The sequence below is a fragment of the Otolemur garnettii genome, unplaced genomic scaffold, assembly GCF_000181295.1.
Source record: "Otolemur garnettii isolate 467f Iridium unplaced genomic scaffold, OtoGar3 scaffold00151, whole genome shotgun sequence".
NCBI lineage: Eukaryota > Metazoa > Chordata > Mammalia > Primates > Galagidae > Otolemur > Otolemur garnettii.
Genome location: NW_003852546.1, coordinates 1,630,813 through 1,647,639, shown reverse-complemented (window position 1 = coordinate 1,647,639; position 16,827 = coordinate 1,630,813). Strand labels below are relative to the sequence as shown.

Here is a 16,827-nt window from a genome sequence, read left to right as displayed (position 1 = left end):
GGCCCGGGCTGGGTATTCGAACCCACCACCTTAGGTGTATGTGGCTGGCGCCTTAGCCGCTTGAGCCACAGGCGCCGAGCCTGAACTAGGTCTTTAGTCTATTTTGTAGCAATCATTTATATTTGACCAATCAGTTTCAGAAAGTACTAGTTCAAAGTTACTCAGCGCTCCTCTTTTCATTTGTATATTTGTTTATTCCTTTTCAGGCTAAAAAATTAAGTGGACATTATTGTAATTTGGTTTTGTACTTTCTTTCTATTTCTATAAATTGGGCAAAAAAACCCTACTGTGCAGATAAATCAAATTAACATAATGTAGGCTGGGTGCAGTGGCTCACGTCTGTAATCCTAACCCCTGGGTCAAGGCAGGTGGATTGCTTGAGCTCACATGTTCGAGACCAGCCTGAGCTAGAGTGAGACCCCCCATCTCTAAAAAAATGGCTAGACACTTTGGCAGGTGCCTGTAGTCTCAGCTACTTAGGCAGCTAAGGCAAGAGAATCGCTTAAGCACAAGAGTTTGAAGTTGCTGTGAGCTGCGATATCACAGCACTCTACTGAAGGCAACAGAGACTCTGTCTCAAAACAAAAAAAAATTAACATGTAATCAAAATAACATATAAGAGTGTGTGTGTATAGGAAACACTCAGTAAATGTTAACATTCTATATATATTTTTTGCATGTATATGATTTAACTGCATATATTTATCTCTATCAATTCTGAATCACTTTGCTTAAATTTTTCCTTGGAGAAAATGTTTTGTGATTATTTTTAGTGTAAATTTGGGGGAATACATGAATTCATGCCAGCTGGGAAAAATGAGAGGCTAGAACCTGTTTGCTTGATTTTTACAATGAGAGACACTGAAAGATTACTTGAGCTGGCCATTAGATATATTAAAGACTGTCCTAATGGTCTACAGTGCTGAGAGTGGGGCTAAAGGCACTGATAACTATTCCTGAGTCATGAACAATATAGAGGTGGGCCAGGAGCAGCAGCTTACACAGCAATCCCAGTGCTTTGGGAAGCCAGGAGGGTGGCTTGAGGCCAGGAATTTGAGACCAGCCTGGGTAACATAGTCTCTGCAAAACATTTTTTAAAAAGTAGGTGAGAATGGTGATATGCACCTTTCATCTCAGCTGCTTGGAAGGCTGAGACAGGAGGACCACTTGAGCCCAGGAGTTGGAGGTTGCAGCAGTGATGCTACTGCTCTCTAACCTGGGCAACAAAGCCAGACCCTGTCTCAAAAAAAAAAAGTATGTGGTTATACATAAGCATGGATGTTTTTAAATTGTCCTAAAAGCTAGTGTTGAGCAAAAGCAAACTGGCTAAATGTATGAAAGGTAACTAAATTTTTTCAATAGCAGGTTTCATCAGGGGAGGAACATTGAGGCTTTTCCTCTCAAGTTTCCTAGTCCTGATTGTACTGTTGCCAGTTAGGTACAGGGGTGGGGTTACTAAGTCCACAGAAAGAGAACTGAATGAAGAGGAACATTTCAACCAACAACTGACTGGATGGGGAGTTTACATGGTGGCAGTAACTCTGAAGAGGGAAACAAGGACAGGTGAGGTCCTCGTCTGGTCCAAGAGGGAAGTCTTGAGATAGCATGGTTTTGTTTCCCCACATAGTACTTTGACACTGTAAGTAAAGCATTGAGATATAAAGACACACTATCACACACACACACACACACACACACACACACAAACACTTGTTCTTTTTTTTGAATCATGCTCTTTCCCCCCAAAACCAGCTCTTCTGCCTCCCTCCCTTCCTTTTGTACATTGAGATCAGAAGAGTGGTTGTGGCCAGGGTGAGAGAATACTAAAGTGCCTTGGTCTGGCTACCACTGCAAAAGATTGGATTAGATCAGGAGAATGATTAGGGAGCTAAGAGATGCCGAGAACTGACTGATAGACGGAGGTCATATTTTGTAAAGGAGGAAATGTGTTATGAATCTATCTATTTAATATATAGAACACTAGTGCCTATGATTTTGTCAGTTCTAGCCCCACCTTACTCATGGGGACCTTGGGTAACATGTTTCAGGATGAAAAGTAAAAAGTATATTTCCATCTTTATCTGTGAGGTTCCTAGTCCTTACTGAGATACAGTTTCATAATGTGATTTTTTTTTCCTTGCAGGGCATCCAGTATTTATGCTCCCTCCAAGACCTGAATTTATATTATAACAACATTCCTTCATTAGTGGAAGTGTCCCGTCTACAGCCTTTACCCTTCCTCAAAGAACTAGATTTGAGACTTAATCCTGTTGTCAGGAAAGATACAGATTACAGACTCTTTGCTGTATACACGCTACAAACTCTGGAGAAACTGGGTGAGACCCTCCTCCTCTGTTCCTTTCCCCAGAATCTTACTTTAAATCAGCTGCCTCTTAACTTTTTGGATGTTGGCCCAGAGTATGCACTGGCAGGATATATTTGTTTATTAGTCAATATTTATGTAGCTCTTTTGGTTGGCAGGATGTATGACGAGTCCTTTGATTGTTCATTGAATGACAATCTATGATTTTATCAGTTACTTCCAGCTTTAGTTTTTCTTCAGTTGATGGTTTCACCACGACTTCCTCCTCAACACAAAATTTCCAGATTGAGAATTATTTTTCCAGGTGCCCCAACTCTGCAACTTTATTAGCACTAGAAAACTAACACAACCATTGGGGGGGGGGTTGCTGGCAAGGAACAAGAAACATTCCTTTAAATGAGCTGATCTGTATTTCCTTGTAATTGTATCGTCGAATATACATTTCTTACTGATACAAAAGTAGATTTCACATGGGCCCCAGAAAGTCATTATAGGGAAACTAAGTAAACTCTTTCAGCCATTGGGTCGTGTAGTTTCTAAGTTCTGCTATTCCTGCTATAGTTACACCTGTGTGGCAGTTGTTGCTATGGTTCCTGGTAGTCTCCCCTAGTTACTGCTTGCTCCAGTGACAACATAATAGCATTATTTTGTGAGCTGTCTCTAACACACAAAGATGAGACTGGTCTTTGGTTTTTCCTCTGTGAATATGATTTTCTGACCCACTACCAGTTACTCCAAAAAAGAAACATGCTCAGACCACGGTTTTTGCCTCCAGATGACCGAACTGTACGTGAAAGTGAGAGAAAAGCTGCCAAGCTGCATTTTAGTCAGTTGGGCAACAGTGAAAATTTTCTTTTAGAGGTGGATAAAAGGTAAGAGGATTCCTTACAAAAAAATTTGAGTTTGGTTCTGGACAGAGATCATAGTGAATTCCTGCTTAACTTCATTTTTCAGCAGAAATCTTCTATAAGTTATAAAAATCCTCAGATTAGGGGAAAAAGTATCCCACACATAGATTTATCTGGGATGAGAAACTGGCCCTCAGTGGGTAGTTTCCTGATTTCTTGGACTACTGGGTCTGGATATAATTGTTGTAAATTCTCAAAAGCTGATTTTTACAGTTTATCCATAAGGATAGTATGAGATAACTCAGCCCTCTCGGGCTTACCAACACTTTCTTGGCCATCAATCAGCTCATGGTCTTTTTCTATTGAATTAGGAGGGTTATATTACTATAGGCAAGATTGTCAGAGACAAATTTGTTAAAGGACGAGAAAGGAAACATTTCTCTACAAGACAAAAAGTAAACATCTTATTTAAAGAAAGTGCCTTTTTGGTTTTTTATAGTTTTTTGGCTGGGGATGGGTTTAAACCCACCATCTCTGGTATATGGGGCCGGCACCCTACTCCTTGAGCCACAGGCACTGTCCAAGAAAGTACCATTTTATTATACCCTCAAACTCATGCTTTCAAAAATAGCTTTATTATTTTTGAAAAATAGATAGGAGTCCATTACAATTTAAATATTACATAAAGCACACGGAAAGAAGTCATAAATTCACTCTATCTCCTACTACTAAGGGTTAACTACTAGTAATGTTTGGTGTATATCCTTCTAATCATTTGTGTGCTATAGACATATACAAATGTATCTATTAGTACTTTTTTCTTATGTTGTTTTGGCGGGCCTGGGCTGGATTTGAACCCACCACCTTAGGTGTATGTGGCTGGCACCTTAGCCACTTGAGCCACAGACACTGAGCCTCAAACTCCTAGATTTAAGTGATCTTCCTGCCTCAGCCTCCCAAGTAGCTGGGACTGCAGGCGTGTGCCACCACACTTGGTTAATTTTTGTTTATTTTTGGTAGAGATTGAGAGGTGTGTGTCTGTGTCTCATGCTTGTTCAGGTTGGTCTCAAACTCCTGACCTCATGCAATCTTCTGGCCTTGGCTTCCCAGAGTGCTAGGATTATAGGCATGAGCCACCACGCCCAGCCTCTTGTCTGTTTTTTCAACTAATGGCTATCGTTTGTGCCGTAATTCTTGGCAGCAGAACCTTTCCTTCTTTGTGCTAACTATGAATGTTCTAACAAAAGAAAATTTCTTACTACCTCAGACCTTATGTCAGAAACAGAATAAGTTCTGAATTTTATAGTTTTTATACTTTAAAGGCTGAACTATAGTGTCCTTCTCATATATTTCCTAGTATAAATATTGACTTTTTAAAAAGTATGGGTTTAACTGAAATATATGTGAATGTAATTGAATTAGTATATTTTAGAGCCTTTGAAGAAGAAATGTGATCACCATGAGCTGTTTTCTAAACAGCATTTACTGGTGATCTCAGAAGCCTTCTTTTGAGTTTTAAATGAATTATTCTATGTGGCAGCTCTAGGGAGAAGGCAATGAAAACCTGTGTGACAGATGAAAGTTCTGCATCAAAAGTCAATGCTGATGTTGACACCAGGATTGAAGCAGGTAAGTTTTCTCTCTGTGATCATAAAATGATTAAAATATCAGTTGTCTCAGCTGTCACAGCCAATCTGGGGTAGGACGAAGACAAAATAGCTGAGAAAGAGCAAATTTGAAGCACTCATAAGATTTACTGGCTGTATTTTTTCTCCTTCCTCCTCTCATTGCCAGAAGGACCTTACCGAGCAAACCGAACCCATATCCCATCAAAGGACAAGCTGTACTCAGAGAGTTAATTTCATTTACATCACTTTACATCAGAAAACGTACCCAGAAAATTATATTGCCCAACCCAGCAGGACCCTGGGCCAATATTGCTTTGGTGGTTGATTTCATTAGTTAGAGACTCATGACTCATCTGCATCCATGCACCTCACAACCTGGGTCCCCTGGGCTCCCCCATCAAGAACCTTTGCAGTCTCTCTTGTGTTTGGGCTATCTGTATTCCTGAGGAATGTCTCTGCTATATTCCTATAAGCACTATTGGTAAGCTGATATAAATAAAGTGTTAATGCCACATTAATAGTCATGCCATAAGCTAAGAGAAAGCTTTCTACCAGAGAAATTGCATTCATTGTGTCTTTGTGGGTTAGCCTTGCACTATAAGATAAATCAGATAACCTTATTTTTTTTTTTTTTTAGAGACAGAGTCTCACTTTGTTGCCCTTGGCACAGTACCGTAGCACAGCTCACAGCAACCTCAAACTCTTGGGCTTAAGCGAGTCTCTTGCCTCAGCCTCCCGAGGTGCCCACCACAACACCCAGCTATTTTTTGTTGCAGTTTGGCCGGGGCCAGGCTTAAACCCGTCACCCTCGGTATATGGGGACAGCGCCCTACTCACTGAGCCACAGGCTCTGCCTTTTCTTTCTTTTCTTTCTTTTTTTCTTTCTTTCTTTCTTTCTTTCTTTCTTTTTTTTTTTTGCAGTTTTTGGCCGGGGCTGGGTTTGAACCTGCCACCTCTGGTATATGGGGCTGGCGCCCTACTCCTTAGAGCCACAGGCGCCGCCCCATCAGATAACATTTTGCTTGAAAAAACTTTCTTCTGTCTCTAGGCCTCCATTTCTTTGAAGAATTATACACAAACTCTAAAAATCAATTTCTAAAATGCCAGCAATCACTTTAATAGATTGACTTTGTAGTTTAGACATTAAGGGTTTTCAGTTTATAATGCAGTTTTTTTTTTTTGACTTCTTATCTGTGCCTGTGAACATTTATTGATAAGTCATTTTGACAGTACTTTGTGGTAAAATAAGCCATAGTGAAGTATGATTTAATTTTCCTTTCCTGGTGTCACAGTGTATATAGTGATGAGAGTGTAAGTTGCTTTATTTCTATTTATTTACTTATTTGTTTAGAGACAGGATCTTGCTCTGTGGCCCTTGCTCACAGGCTGGAGTGCAATGGTGCAATCATGCCTCTTTGCAGCCTGAGAAACCAGGGCTCAGGTGCTCCTCCCTGCTCAGTCTCCAGAGTAGCTGGGATTACAGACATGAGCCACCATGTCCAGTGCTTTGTTTCATTTAAATAGCATTTTTAGGCTCAGCACCCGTAGCAGTGCCAACCACATACACTGAGGCTGGCAGGTTCAAACCCAGCTCAGGCTAGCTAAAACAACAATGACAACTGCAACAAAAAGTAGTCAGGCAATTGTGGTGGGTGCCTGTAGTCCCAGCTACTCAGAATCACTTAAGTCCAAGAGTTTGGGGTTGCTGTGAGCTGTGATGCGACAGCACTCAACTAATGGTGACATAGTGAGATTCTGTCTCACAATAAATAAATAAATAAATAAATAGCATTTTAAATATTTTTAAATTGATGTAATTTTATTGTAATCATTTTGGAGAACACTGAAAAGCATGAAGAACATTTTTATTACTTATAAGCCCAGCCCTTAAAGAGAGTTAATACTTTGATACACGGTATTTCTTGATATACAACCTACTATTATTTTTCTAGTTACATTTATAGACTCATTTTTTTGAAGCATAGTTAGACTTCATTTATGCCATATTACATCAACACAACACACAAGATTCACTCCACAAGTTAAAATGCCTGAAAGCACACACCCTCTTCTGAGAACAAACTACTTTACTAGATAAAGGGCCCATTTCTGAAGGTTCTCCGAAGCTCCAGCTGTTGCCTGGCTTTTTTAAAATACAAAATCTATTTTGCTACTTGAAACGTTAAAGAGCTTTGCTTTCCACTGAAAATTGTGTTTGTGCTTGATCTCTGGGGAGTGTTGCCTGTAAGTGCCATTGGTAATCTAATATGATCAAAGTAGTTGTGCCACATTAGTGCCATGACATAGGTTAAGAGAAAATTTTCTGGAGAAAAGCTCCCACTAGCTCAGTTGTTCAAAACAATGTTTTCCCACCAATAATTTCCAATGGTCAGGGAACTTCCACTCTCTTGGAGCCTCCTCCTGTTCTCCTAACATAGAATCTTCAAGTCTTTAAAGGTTCCTTTCTCCCTTCCCAAATCCCCAAAACCTAGGCTCTGTCTTCAGGCCCTCCTGAAAGATATAAAGTCTTTCTCTACTCTTGCCCTTACTGATCTCATCTGTTTTACAGCTTTATTTGCAAATAAGTAAATTTATTATTGATTTATATTTATTTCATATTACTTCCTCACATCTTAAATACGTTGGTCTAGCTTTGACAGCCTGTATTGGTCTCTCTCTGCACCACTCCCCTCTTTCTTTCTTTCTTTTTTGTAGAGACAGTTTCACTTTATCACCTACAGTAGAGTGCCGTGGCTTCACACAGCTCACAGCAACCTCCAACTGCTGGGCTTAGGCGATCCCCTTGCCTCAGACTCCAGAGTAGCTGGGACTACAGGCACCCACCACAATGCCCGGCTATTGTTTTGTTGCAGTTTGGCCGGGCCAGGTTTGAACCTGCCACCCTTGGTATATGGGGCTGGCGCCCCGTCCACTGAGCCAGAGGCACCACTTTCTTTCTTTTCTTTCTTTCTTTCTTTCTTTTCTTGTCTTTTCTCTTCTTTTCTTTTCTTTTGACAGAATCTCACTTTGCCAACTTTGGTACAGTTCTGCTTCATCATAGCTCACAGCAACTTCAAACTCTTGGGCTCAAGTGATTCTCTTGCCTCAGTCTCCCAAGTAGCTGAGACTACAGGCACCCACCACAACACTGAGGCTATTTTTAGAGATGAGGTCTTGCTCTTTCTCAGGCTGGTCTCATATTCTTGAGCTCAAGCAATCCACCGGCCTCTGCCTCCCAGAGTGCTTGGATTACAGGCAGTCCCCTATTTCTGTCGACCAACCAGTAAGATATGCTTAGAATCACCACTGTTTAACTTTCCAGCCCCTCAAGCTAAACATGTCCAAAATGATCCCCAAAAGAAAACAAACAAATGAACCGTTTCCCCCAGCTCTCAACAGCCCTGAATAGGTTTCATTGGTACTCCCACAACTTTTCCATTACCCTAGCCCGGAATCTTGTTGGGGTTTGCTACTGCTGCTCCTCTAAAGCCCAGCTGAATGTTCATACTCTCCTCAGTTGATGCACTTCCCTTTCCCTTTCATAATAGAGTCTTAACAAGCACACTTAATAGCTATCAGCTCTGGGCCAGGCACTGTCCGTTAACTCAGTTAATCCTCACAACAAGGTGGTTTTGCAAATGAGGAAACTGAGACCTAAACAGGTAAAATAACTTGCTCTAGTAATAAAGTAGCAGATCTGGCACGCAAAGTCTGGTCCGTCCTCATCAAAGTCCTCTCACCCAGTTTCTACTTCCTTCAATTCATTTTGTAATTAACTGCCAGGTTAATTCTCTTAAAACATAGCTGTGGTAATTACTTACACTTGCCTCTCAAAAAATTCTACAGCCCAGCTCGGCGCCTGTGGCTCAAGTGGCTAAGGCGCCAGCCACGTACACCTAAGGTGGCAGGTTCGAATCCAACCTGGGCCCGCCAAACAACAATGACGGCTGCAACCAAAAAATAGCTGGTGTTGTGGTGGGCGCCTGTGGTCCCAGCTACTTGGGAGGCTGAGGCAGGAGACTCGCTTGAGCCCAGGAGTTGGAGGTTGCTGTGAGCTGTGATGCCATAGCACTCTACCCAGGGGACAGCTTGAGCCTCTGTCTCAAAAAAAAAAAAATTCTACAGCCCCACTCGCCTATTAAGTCTCAACTCCTTCACCTGACATACAATTTATCTCTTAAAGCTCTGTGCACAATTTATCTCTTCAGCCTGACCTGAAACCTTATCTCTCATTTCTCAGCTATAATGTCCAGTCAAGCCAGACTTCTCTCTCCTCCCAAATAGTCCTTCTTTTCTCCTTCTTTCCAGCAACACATAGTGATGTTACAATGAGGAGATAAAACACACAAGCCAAAAGTCAACTGTGCATGGGGTGTTCTGGTACCCTGGACCTTTGCTTCAAATACTTTAATCAAATCCTATCCTTTCTTTATGACCCCATTCAAAGTCCATCTATTTTAGCAAAAACTTTCGTTTCCTCAACCAAAAGGGTTTTTCCTTTCTTTGTAAACTCATATAATTTATCTTCTGGAACATATACTCTGGAAATAGAAAAAGCAAACATTCCCTGAAGCACTTGCTGCATCATTAGAAAAATTGAGACAGGCATGGTGGCTTTTGCCTGTAATCTTAGTACTCTGGAAGGCCGAGCAGGTGGATAGCTCGAGTTCACGAGTTCGAGACCAGCCTGAGCAAAAGCGAGACCCAGTCTCTACTAAAAATAGAAAAACTGAGGCAAGAGGATTGCTTGAACCTGAGTTGGAGATTGCTGTGAGCTATGACACCACAGCACTCTACCAAGAGCAACAGCTTGAGATTCTATCTGAAAGAAAGAAAGAAAGAAAGAAAGATTGAGACAAACATGAAAGAACTAAGTAACTTTTCCAAATGGTGTATATAAAAATGTCCAAGGAATGATACAGATTAATATTCTTCAAACCCAGGGCTAATTCCAGACCTCCTAGAGGTCCACAGGCAGTTTGAGACACTTTAATTTCGTGGTTTTGTTTGATAGCAGTTAAGAAAACTATTGAAAAGATATAAAGGCAAAATAGCTCTTTTGCAGTGATAATCTGGGGTTTTTTAGAAAATAGACTTTAGTTTTTACAACAGTTTTAGATTCACGATGAAATTGAGCAGAAAGTAGGCGGCGCCTGTGGCTCAAAAGGGTAGGGCACCGGGCCCCATATGCCGGAGGTGGTGGGTTCAAACCCAGCCCCGGCCAAAAAAAAAAGAAATTCAGCAGAAAGTACAGAGTTCCCTTAGACACCATGCCTATATACACACAACCTCCGCCACTATCATCGTCTTCCACCAGAGTGGTACATTTGTTACAAAATAATAAAACTATATTGACACATAATTCTCTCTCCAAGTCCACCATTTACATTGAGGTTCACTCTTGGTCGTGTACATTCTATGGGTTTGATCAGTTATAAAGACATATGCCCACCATTTTAGTGCCACACAGAATACTTTCACTGCCCTAAGAATTCACTGTGTTCCCCTGTTCATTCTTTTATCTTTCCTAACACCTGACAACCAGGTACCTTTTTACTGTCTCCACAGTTTTGCCTTTTCCAGGATGTCAGATAGTTGGACTTACACTCTATGTTGCCTTTTCAGATCGCCTTCTTTCACTTAGTAACGCATACTTACGGTTCCTCTGCATCATTTCATGGCTTAAAAGTTCATTTCTTCATAGTACTGAATAATATTCCTTAGTCTGGATGCATCCACACACCCACTGCAGGACATCTTGGTTGCTTCCAAGTTTTGGCAATGATGACTAGAGCTGTTATAAACATCCATGTGCAGGTTTTTGTGTGGGTGTGAGTTTTCAGCTCATGTAGGTGATTACTGAAGAACATGATTGCTGGATCGTATGGTAAGAGTATGTTAAGCTTTGTAAGAAACTGCCAAATTGTCTTTCAGTATAATTGTTTTAGGATATCTTTCTATATGTATATACGAAGTTTAGTTTCTTACACTGGATTCCTATCCTCAGAGTTTATTAGAACATTGAGCTTGAGAAACACAGATGTGGCTGGTGACATGCTCATCAGCTCAGAGGGTGCTATGCAAAGTGGCTTAGACTTCGTGGCACAGGAACTAAAACCACTGGACCTTACAGGAGAGTTCCAGGATAGCCTGAAAGGAGAGGTAGCACATTTTGGTCAGCTGGGAGTGTTGTGAACAGCTGTAGGGAAGTGGTAATGAGCGTGGCAGGTCATAAAGAAAGCTGAATGATGGGGTGGTTTGGGTGGAGTGTTTGTGTTGGGTAGAAGGTCAGATTCTGGACAGCAATGAAAGCCGTGCTAAAGATAATTTACAGTTATCCTGTAGGTAGATGCGTATGTTTAGCACACCGAGATTCTGTGAGTTGAAAGGGACCCTGCCCACTCTTTCAGCCAGTTCTTTTTTTTCCTTTAAACGAAATCATACAGGCTTGGCATCTGTGGCTCAAGTGGCTAAGGCGCCAGCCACATACACCTAAGGTGGCAGGTTCGAATCCAGCCCGGACCCGCCAAACAACAATGATGGCTGCAACCAAAAATAGCCGGGCGTTGTGGCAGGCTCCTGTGGTCCCAGCTACTTGGGAGGCTGAGGCAGGAGACTTGCTTGAGCCCAGGAGTTGGAGGTTGCTGTGAGCTGTGATGCCATGGCACTCTACCCAGGGGGGCAGCTTGAGGCTGTCTCAAAATAAATAAATAAATAGAATCATACCTAAAATGTACTGATTTAATGAGCATTTTTTTTTAAACGACAGGATAGAGTTTATTGACAGGGAGAACAGAAGAGAGGAAACAGAACCTCTGGCAGCGGGGTGGGGGGGGGCGGGCGGGCAGGAATCCATATGGGAAGCCCCAATTTAATGAATATCTTAATTATAAAATAACAAAGAAAAACTCTCCATAATCACCCTCAGTGGCTTGTTCCTGTATAGCAGATGTGCCAAGGTCGTCTTCATAACTCACTGAAATTTATCCTATTTCAACTTGTTGATTCTTCTTGTCTCTTGGTTTTCCATGATGGAGTTTTGGTTGGATACAGGTCAGCTTAGCAGAGACTCCCCCCAACACCGACCCCAGTACTCAAACAGAAGTTAATTTCTCTCTCATATAGAAATCCAGATGTTGGCAGTCTAGGGCTGTTATAGGGGGAGCTTCTAAGTGGAATAATGAATATGAGGGAGAGGCACCTAGCAGTCTCTGCCATAGTGGAGGTGAGAGCAACTCAGCAAAGCTCATATCTACTGGGCAAGGCCAATTATATCCATATTTTAGCCATAAAAAGAAATGAAGTACTGATACATGCTACAATGTGTGTCTTAAGGACATCATGCTACGTGAAAGAAACTAGACAAAAAGACCACATATTGTATGATTCCATTTATATGAAATATCTAGAAGAGGCCATTCCATAGAGACATAAAGTATATTCTGGTTGCCAGGGGATGGCAGAAAGGGGAGAACTGGGAATGACAGCCAAGGGGTTTCTTTCTGGGATAGACAGTGGTGGTGGTTTTTACAGAGACTTAGGTTACAATCAGCCATTTCTGCTATATCTTGTTTCTTCTATAATACTACCGCAACAGGAACCATAAAATTTAATAGGTCATGTCACTTTGAGAAAAGTAGTTCTGTCAAGTCCAGTGATTGGAAGAGCATCTCATGTTCAAGTAGGACATTTCAGTCCCAGAAGGCAATTCAGAAATAGGAAGCATCTTAGAGCCCTAAATAGACTGAGGGGCAGATTCTCAAGAGACTGGTTCATTCGCTCTGTATTCTCAGTTGCCCTGGCTTAAGTAGCTTTCTGTTGCCATACAAGTAGATGAAAATGAGCAGAAGAGTACATTGTTTAACAAAGCCCCAAGCTTTTGACAGTATGTTAATTCTTATACAATCCTACACAAAGCAAAACCCTTATTTTCATCCAAGTTGCCCTAGAAGACATCAAATCCCAGAATTCTATAATTAGTAAGTATATTGATCAAAAATGTGGGACATTTTTGTACAAGTGTGACGATCTAATAGAATTTCCAACTATCTCTTTTTGGTATCAGTTTCCAGGGTGGCCAAGACTAGGATACAGTTTTTGTTTTTCCTTTTTATTTTTAAAATTGGCAAAAATCATAGGTAAATCATATGCCTAGTCAAAGGCAAAAAATACTGTAAGACCTAAGGACTTATTACTCTTCTCTGTGAAATAGGTTCTGATTCATTTTTCTTTTTCCAAGTGAGGAAATCAAGGCAGAAATAAGCTGGTTTGATATGGTGAATCAGTGCTGACTGCTGATTAGTCTATTCCTAACTTATCCCCGGTAGCTGGACATTGTTGAATTGGTATCAACATTTATTGTTTTATTCACTTAGGAAATGTGCAAAATGTTTTTCTTCCTCTCATTCTATTGAGAATTTCATAATTTATGAAGCCATTTCATATTCATTACCTTGTTCTCACCTGGCTTCCACCCTTAGAGAAAAGCAGATTAGGTTTTATCATCACCATTTTACAAAGTGAGGGATTTAGAGAAGTTAAGAGTTTTGCCCAAGTTCACAGGGTTTCCAAGTGGTGGCACTAGAACTGGCACTCAATCTTGTGACTTCCCTTACAGTATCTTTCCATTAGACTTGCTGCCTTTGAAATCTGATCAGTGCTTCATTGTATGCCTTTTCTTTTAACACAGACTCAAACAAAGGACTTTTTATTTCCTTCCCCAACCGGGAAATAAAAGATTCCCTAACATGTCCTTCTGCAACCCAGGGCAATGACACACCAGATCAGAAATTGGACACTTTCCCACCAGGTACACAGGTAAGGTATTTACTCTCTTGCTGATCTGTTGAGTTGTCGATGATTTATACTAATAATTCAGTAGACTCTCAATTATTTATGAAGTTCTAAGAGGACATGTTTGATGAAGGCATTTTAGGCCCTTTAAAAAAGGAAAGAACCAGACAGGATGGAAAGTACCGTCTCCATTTGTTTCAGTCTCCCCTTTTGCTCTCCCCTACTAACCTATTATCAAATATCATACATTTATACATATAACTTTAGTACATATTGTATACTGGTATTTTGTTCCTCAAACAGGAGTGCAACTGTTATAATTCATTTTTTTATTTCTTTTTTTATTTTTTGAGACAGAGTCTCACTTTGTCACCCCTTGGTTGAGTGCTGTGGCATCATAGTTCACAGCAACCTCAAACTCCTGGGCTCAAGTGATTCTCTTGCATCAGCTTCCCAAGTAGCTGGGACTACAGGCACCCACCACAACACCTGGCTATTTTTAGAGGTGAGCTCTTGCTCTGGCTCGGGCTGGTCTTGAACCTGTGAACTCAGGCAATCTACCTACCTTGGCCTCCCAAGTGCTGGGATTACAGGTGTGAGCCACATTGCACCTGGCCTTGTTATAACTGGTTTTAAGATTTTGGCTTGGTGCTTGTAGCTCAGTAAGTAGGGCACCGGCCGCGTACACCAAGGCTGGTAGGTTCTGGGCCTGCTAAATAACAATGACAATTGCATCCAAAAATAGCTGGGCATTGTGGCAGGTGCCTATAGTCCCAGCTACTTGGGAGGCTGAGCAAAAGAATTGCTCGAGCCGGCTCGGCACCTATAGCTCAACCGGCTAAGGTGCCAGCCACGTACACCTAAGGTGGTGGGTTCGAATCCCCAGCCCGGGCCCGCCAAACAACAATGATGGCTGCAACCAAAAAATAGCCAGGCGTTGTGGCGGGCGCCTGTGGTCCCAGCTACTTGGGAGGCGGAGGCAGGAGACTCGCTTGAGCCCAGGAGTTGGAGGTTGCTGTGAGCTGTAACGCCACGGCACTCTGCCCAGGGGGACAGCTTGAGGCTCTGTCTCAAAAAAAAAAAAAAAAAAAGAATTGCTTGAGCCCAAGAGTTTGAGGTTCCTGTAAGCTGTGTGACGCTATAGCACTCTACCAAGGGTGATAAAGTGAAACTCTGTCTCTAAAAAAAAACAAAAAACAAAAAACAAAAAAAAGCAAATGCTAGATGGTTTTTCATTTTGCTGCAGTCCTTGCCTCATTACACTGCAGCTTAATTTTAAGCCTATTACAACTCCCATTAGTGTGCTCTCTTTGGCAGCACATATACAAAAATTGGAATGATACGAGAACATTAGCATGGCCCCTGGGCAAGGATGATGAGCAAATTCATGAAGTGTCCAGTATTTTTTAAAAAACCAAAACCTCCCATTAACTACTGTGGTCAATAGATTTTCTAGAAGATAAAATAAGTACAAATCCTTTAAACAGAAAAAACAAAGTTGGAAAGTGTAACCTCATCTAAGTTTTATAATAAACTATCTAAAGTACAGAAAATACAGTATTCCACTGTTTGGTATGTCCTTTACCTTCTAAGGATATTAAGGCAATTCTGGAATCTCCTTTTATTGGAACTGTTTTTTAACAGGCTTAAACCTGGGTGTTTGCTTTAAAGGTCTGTCTCCCTTGCTAGCAAGGATGGTTTTCCTTATTAATAGGAAAGTATTCCAAGCTGATAAGCTCACTTCTGAATGCCCAGGGACTTCTTTCTATGTGGTACCTAAATTGTCAAACTTTTTATAGATGCAGGAAGTGGCAAGAAGGGAGATGCCAAGTGACAATCACCAGGAAGATGGTGAGTATTTTGCTCATTGAGTATTTTTCCCCCCACTTAGCAGGGAAATGGGATTTGGGAGAAAATGAGGGTATCTCAATCCAGAGCCCTATTTGGTCAACTAACTCTTTTCTGCTTTCAGGAGGAACTGCCTTGGATGCTTAGTGACCTGTGAGGTTTTTCTGCTTGAAGAGTGATATTTTGACTTCCTTTGTTCTTGATTTTCTATGTTGGCTGAATATTCTGCTTCTTTTTCTTCTTTTGGATTTATTATTGTTTACTCATCTATTTTTTCTATTAGTTTATAAGGTATACACTGTCTCTACTTTTAGTATTACTCCCAAAATAACAATATGTCTCCTTAACTTGTACATTTTTTAATTAATTAATATTTTAACTTTTCTCTTGAGGAAATCAAAGAATTTAGAGTTCTTCTGCAGGTTTTTGTTTTGTTTTGTTTTGTTTTTGGCCAGGGCTGGGTTTGAACCCACCACCCTGGTATATGGGGCTGGCGCCCTACTCCTTGAGCCACAGGTGCCTCCCAAATTTAGAGTTCTTTACTCCATTTAATCCCTCCTGACTTATATGTAATCATTATTATGATTTTAATTCTTTCTATATATATGTATGAGGTTTTAGGGGGTTTTTTTAGAGACAGAGTCTCACTTTATTACCCTTGGTAGAGTGCTGTGGCATCACAGCTCACAACAACTTCCAATTCCTGGGCTTAGGTGAGGAGCACCTACAGGCATCTGCCACAACACCCAGCTATTTTTTGTTGCAGTTCGGCTGGGGCCGGGTTCAAACCCGCCACTCTCGGTATATGGGGCCAACACCCTACCCACTGAGCCACAGGTGCTGCCCAATTCTCTATATTTTCAAAAACCTCACAAGATATTATTTTTATACAGTTGATGTTCATTTAAATTTATCCATTTATTTACCACTGTTCACTCATTTCTTTTTTCCTTCCCAGACTTCCCTTCTGAGATCATTTTCCTTTACATACGAATGGTGATGATCTCTTTCAGCTTTTCTTTGTCTTAAAATACCCTCATTTCACTATCATTCTTGAAGAATAATTTTGCTGGGTATAGATTTCTTGGTAGGCAGTTAGGTCTTTCAGAATATTGACAGTCCTCACTATATTCTGTATTTTATGGTAGATTTTGATAAGTCAGTTGGAAGTCTATCACTCCTGCAAGGATATGTTCTTTTTTCTCTGGCAACTTTTGAGATTTTCCATTGTCTTTGGTTTTCTGCACTTATTTTTCTCTCTTATTCTTCTGGTACTATTGATTAAATACATACATGTCAAAGATTTTTACTTTGTCCTCTTTGTCTCTTATTCTTTTATATTTGTCATCTTTCTTGTCAGGTCTATATTCTTTTTTTTTTTTTTTTT

At 40.8% G+C, this 16,827-nt stretch overlaps 1 protein-coding gene and 1 non-coding gene across 2 annotated transcripts in view; both read left to right on the top strand.

Annotated features, from left to right (window-relative positions):
- The window catches only part of LRRC36 (leucine rich repeat containing 36), a 50,968-nt gene that overhangs the window by 12,940 nt on the left and 21,201 nt on the right, over positions 1–16,827 (top strand). Inside the window, exons 3-7 of the mRNA XM_003799393.1 lie at positions 2,144–2,336; positions 3,099–3,195; positions 4,712–4,800; positions 13,489–13,616; positions 15,392–15,443. Coding sequence (XP_003799441.1) covers positions 2,144–2,336; positions 3,099–3,195; positions 4,712–4,800; positions 13,489–13,616; positions 15,392–15,443 — 559 coding nt within the window. The remainder of the gene's footprint in view (positions 1–2,143; positions 2,337–3,098; positions 3,196–4,711; positions 4,801–13,488; positions 13,617–15,391; positions 15,444–16,827) is intronic.
- Positions 14,894–14,999, top strand: LOC111728340. Its single transcript, XR_002775663.1, has one exon. It is a non-coding gene; the product is annotated as a U6 spliceosomal RNA (small nuclear RNA).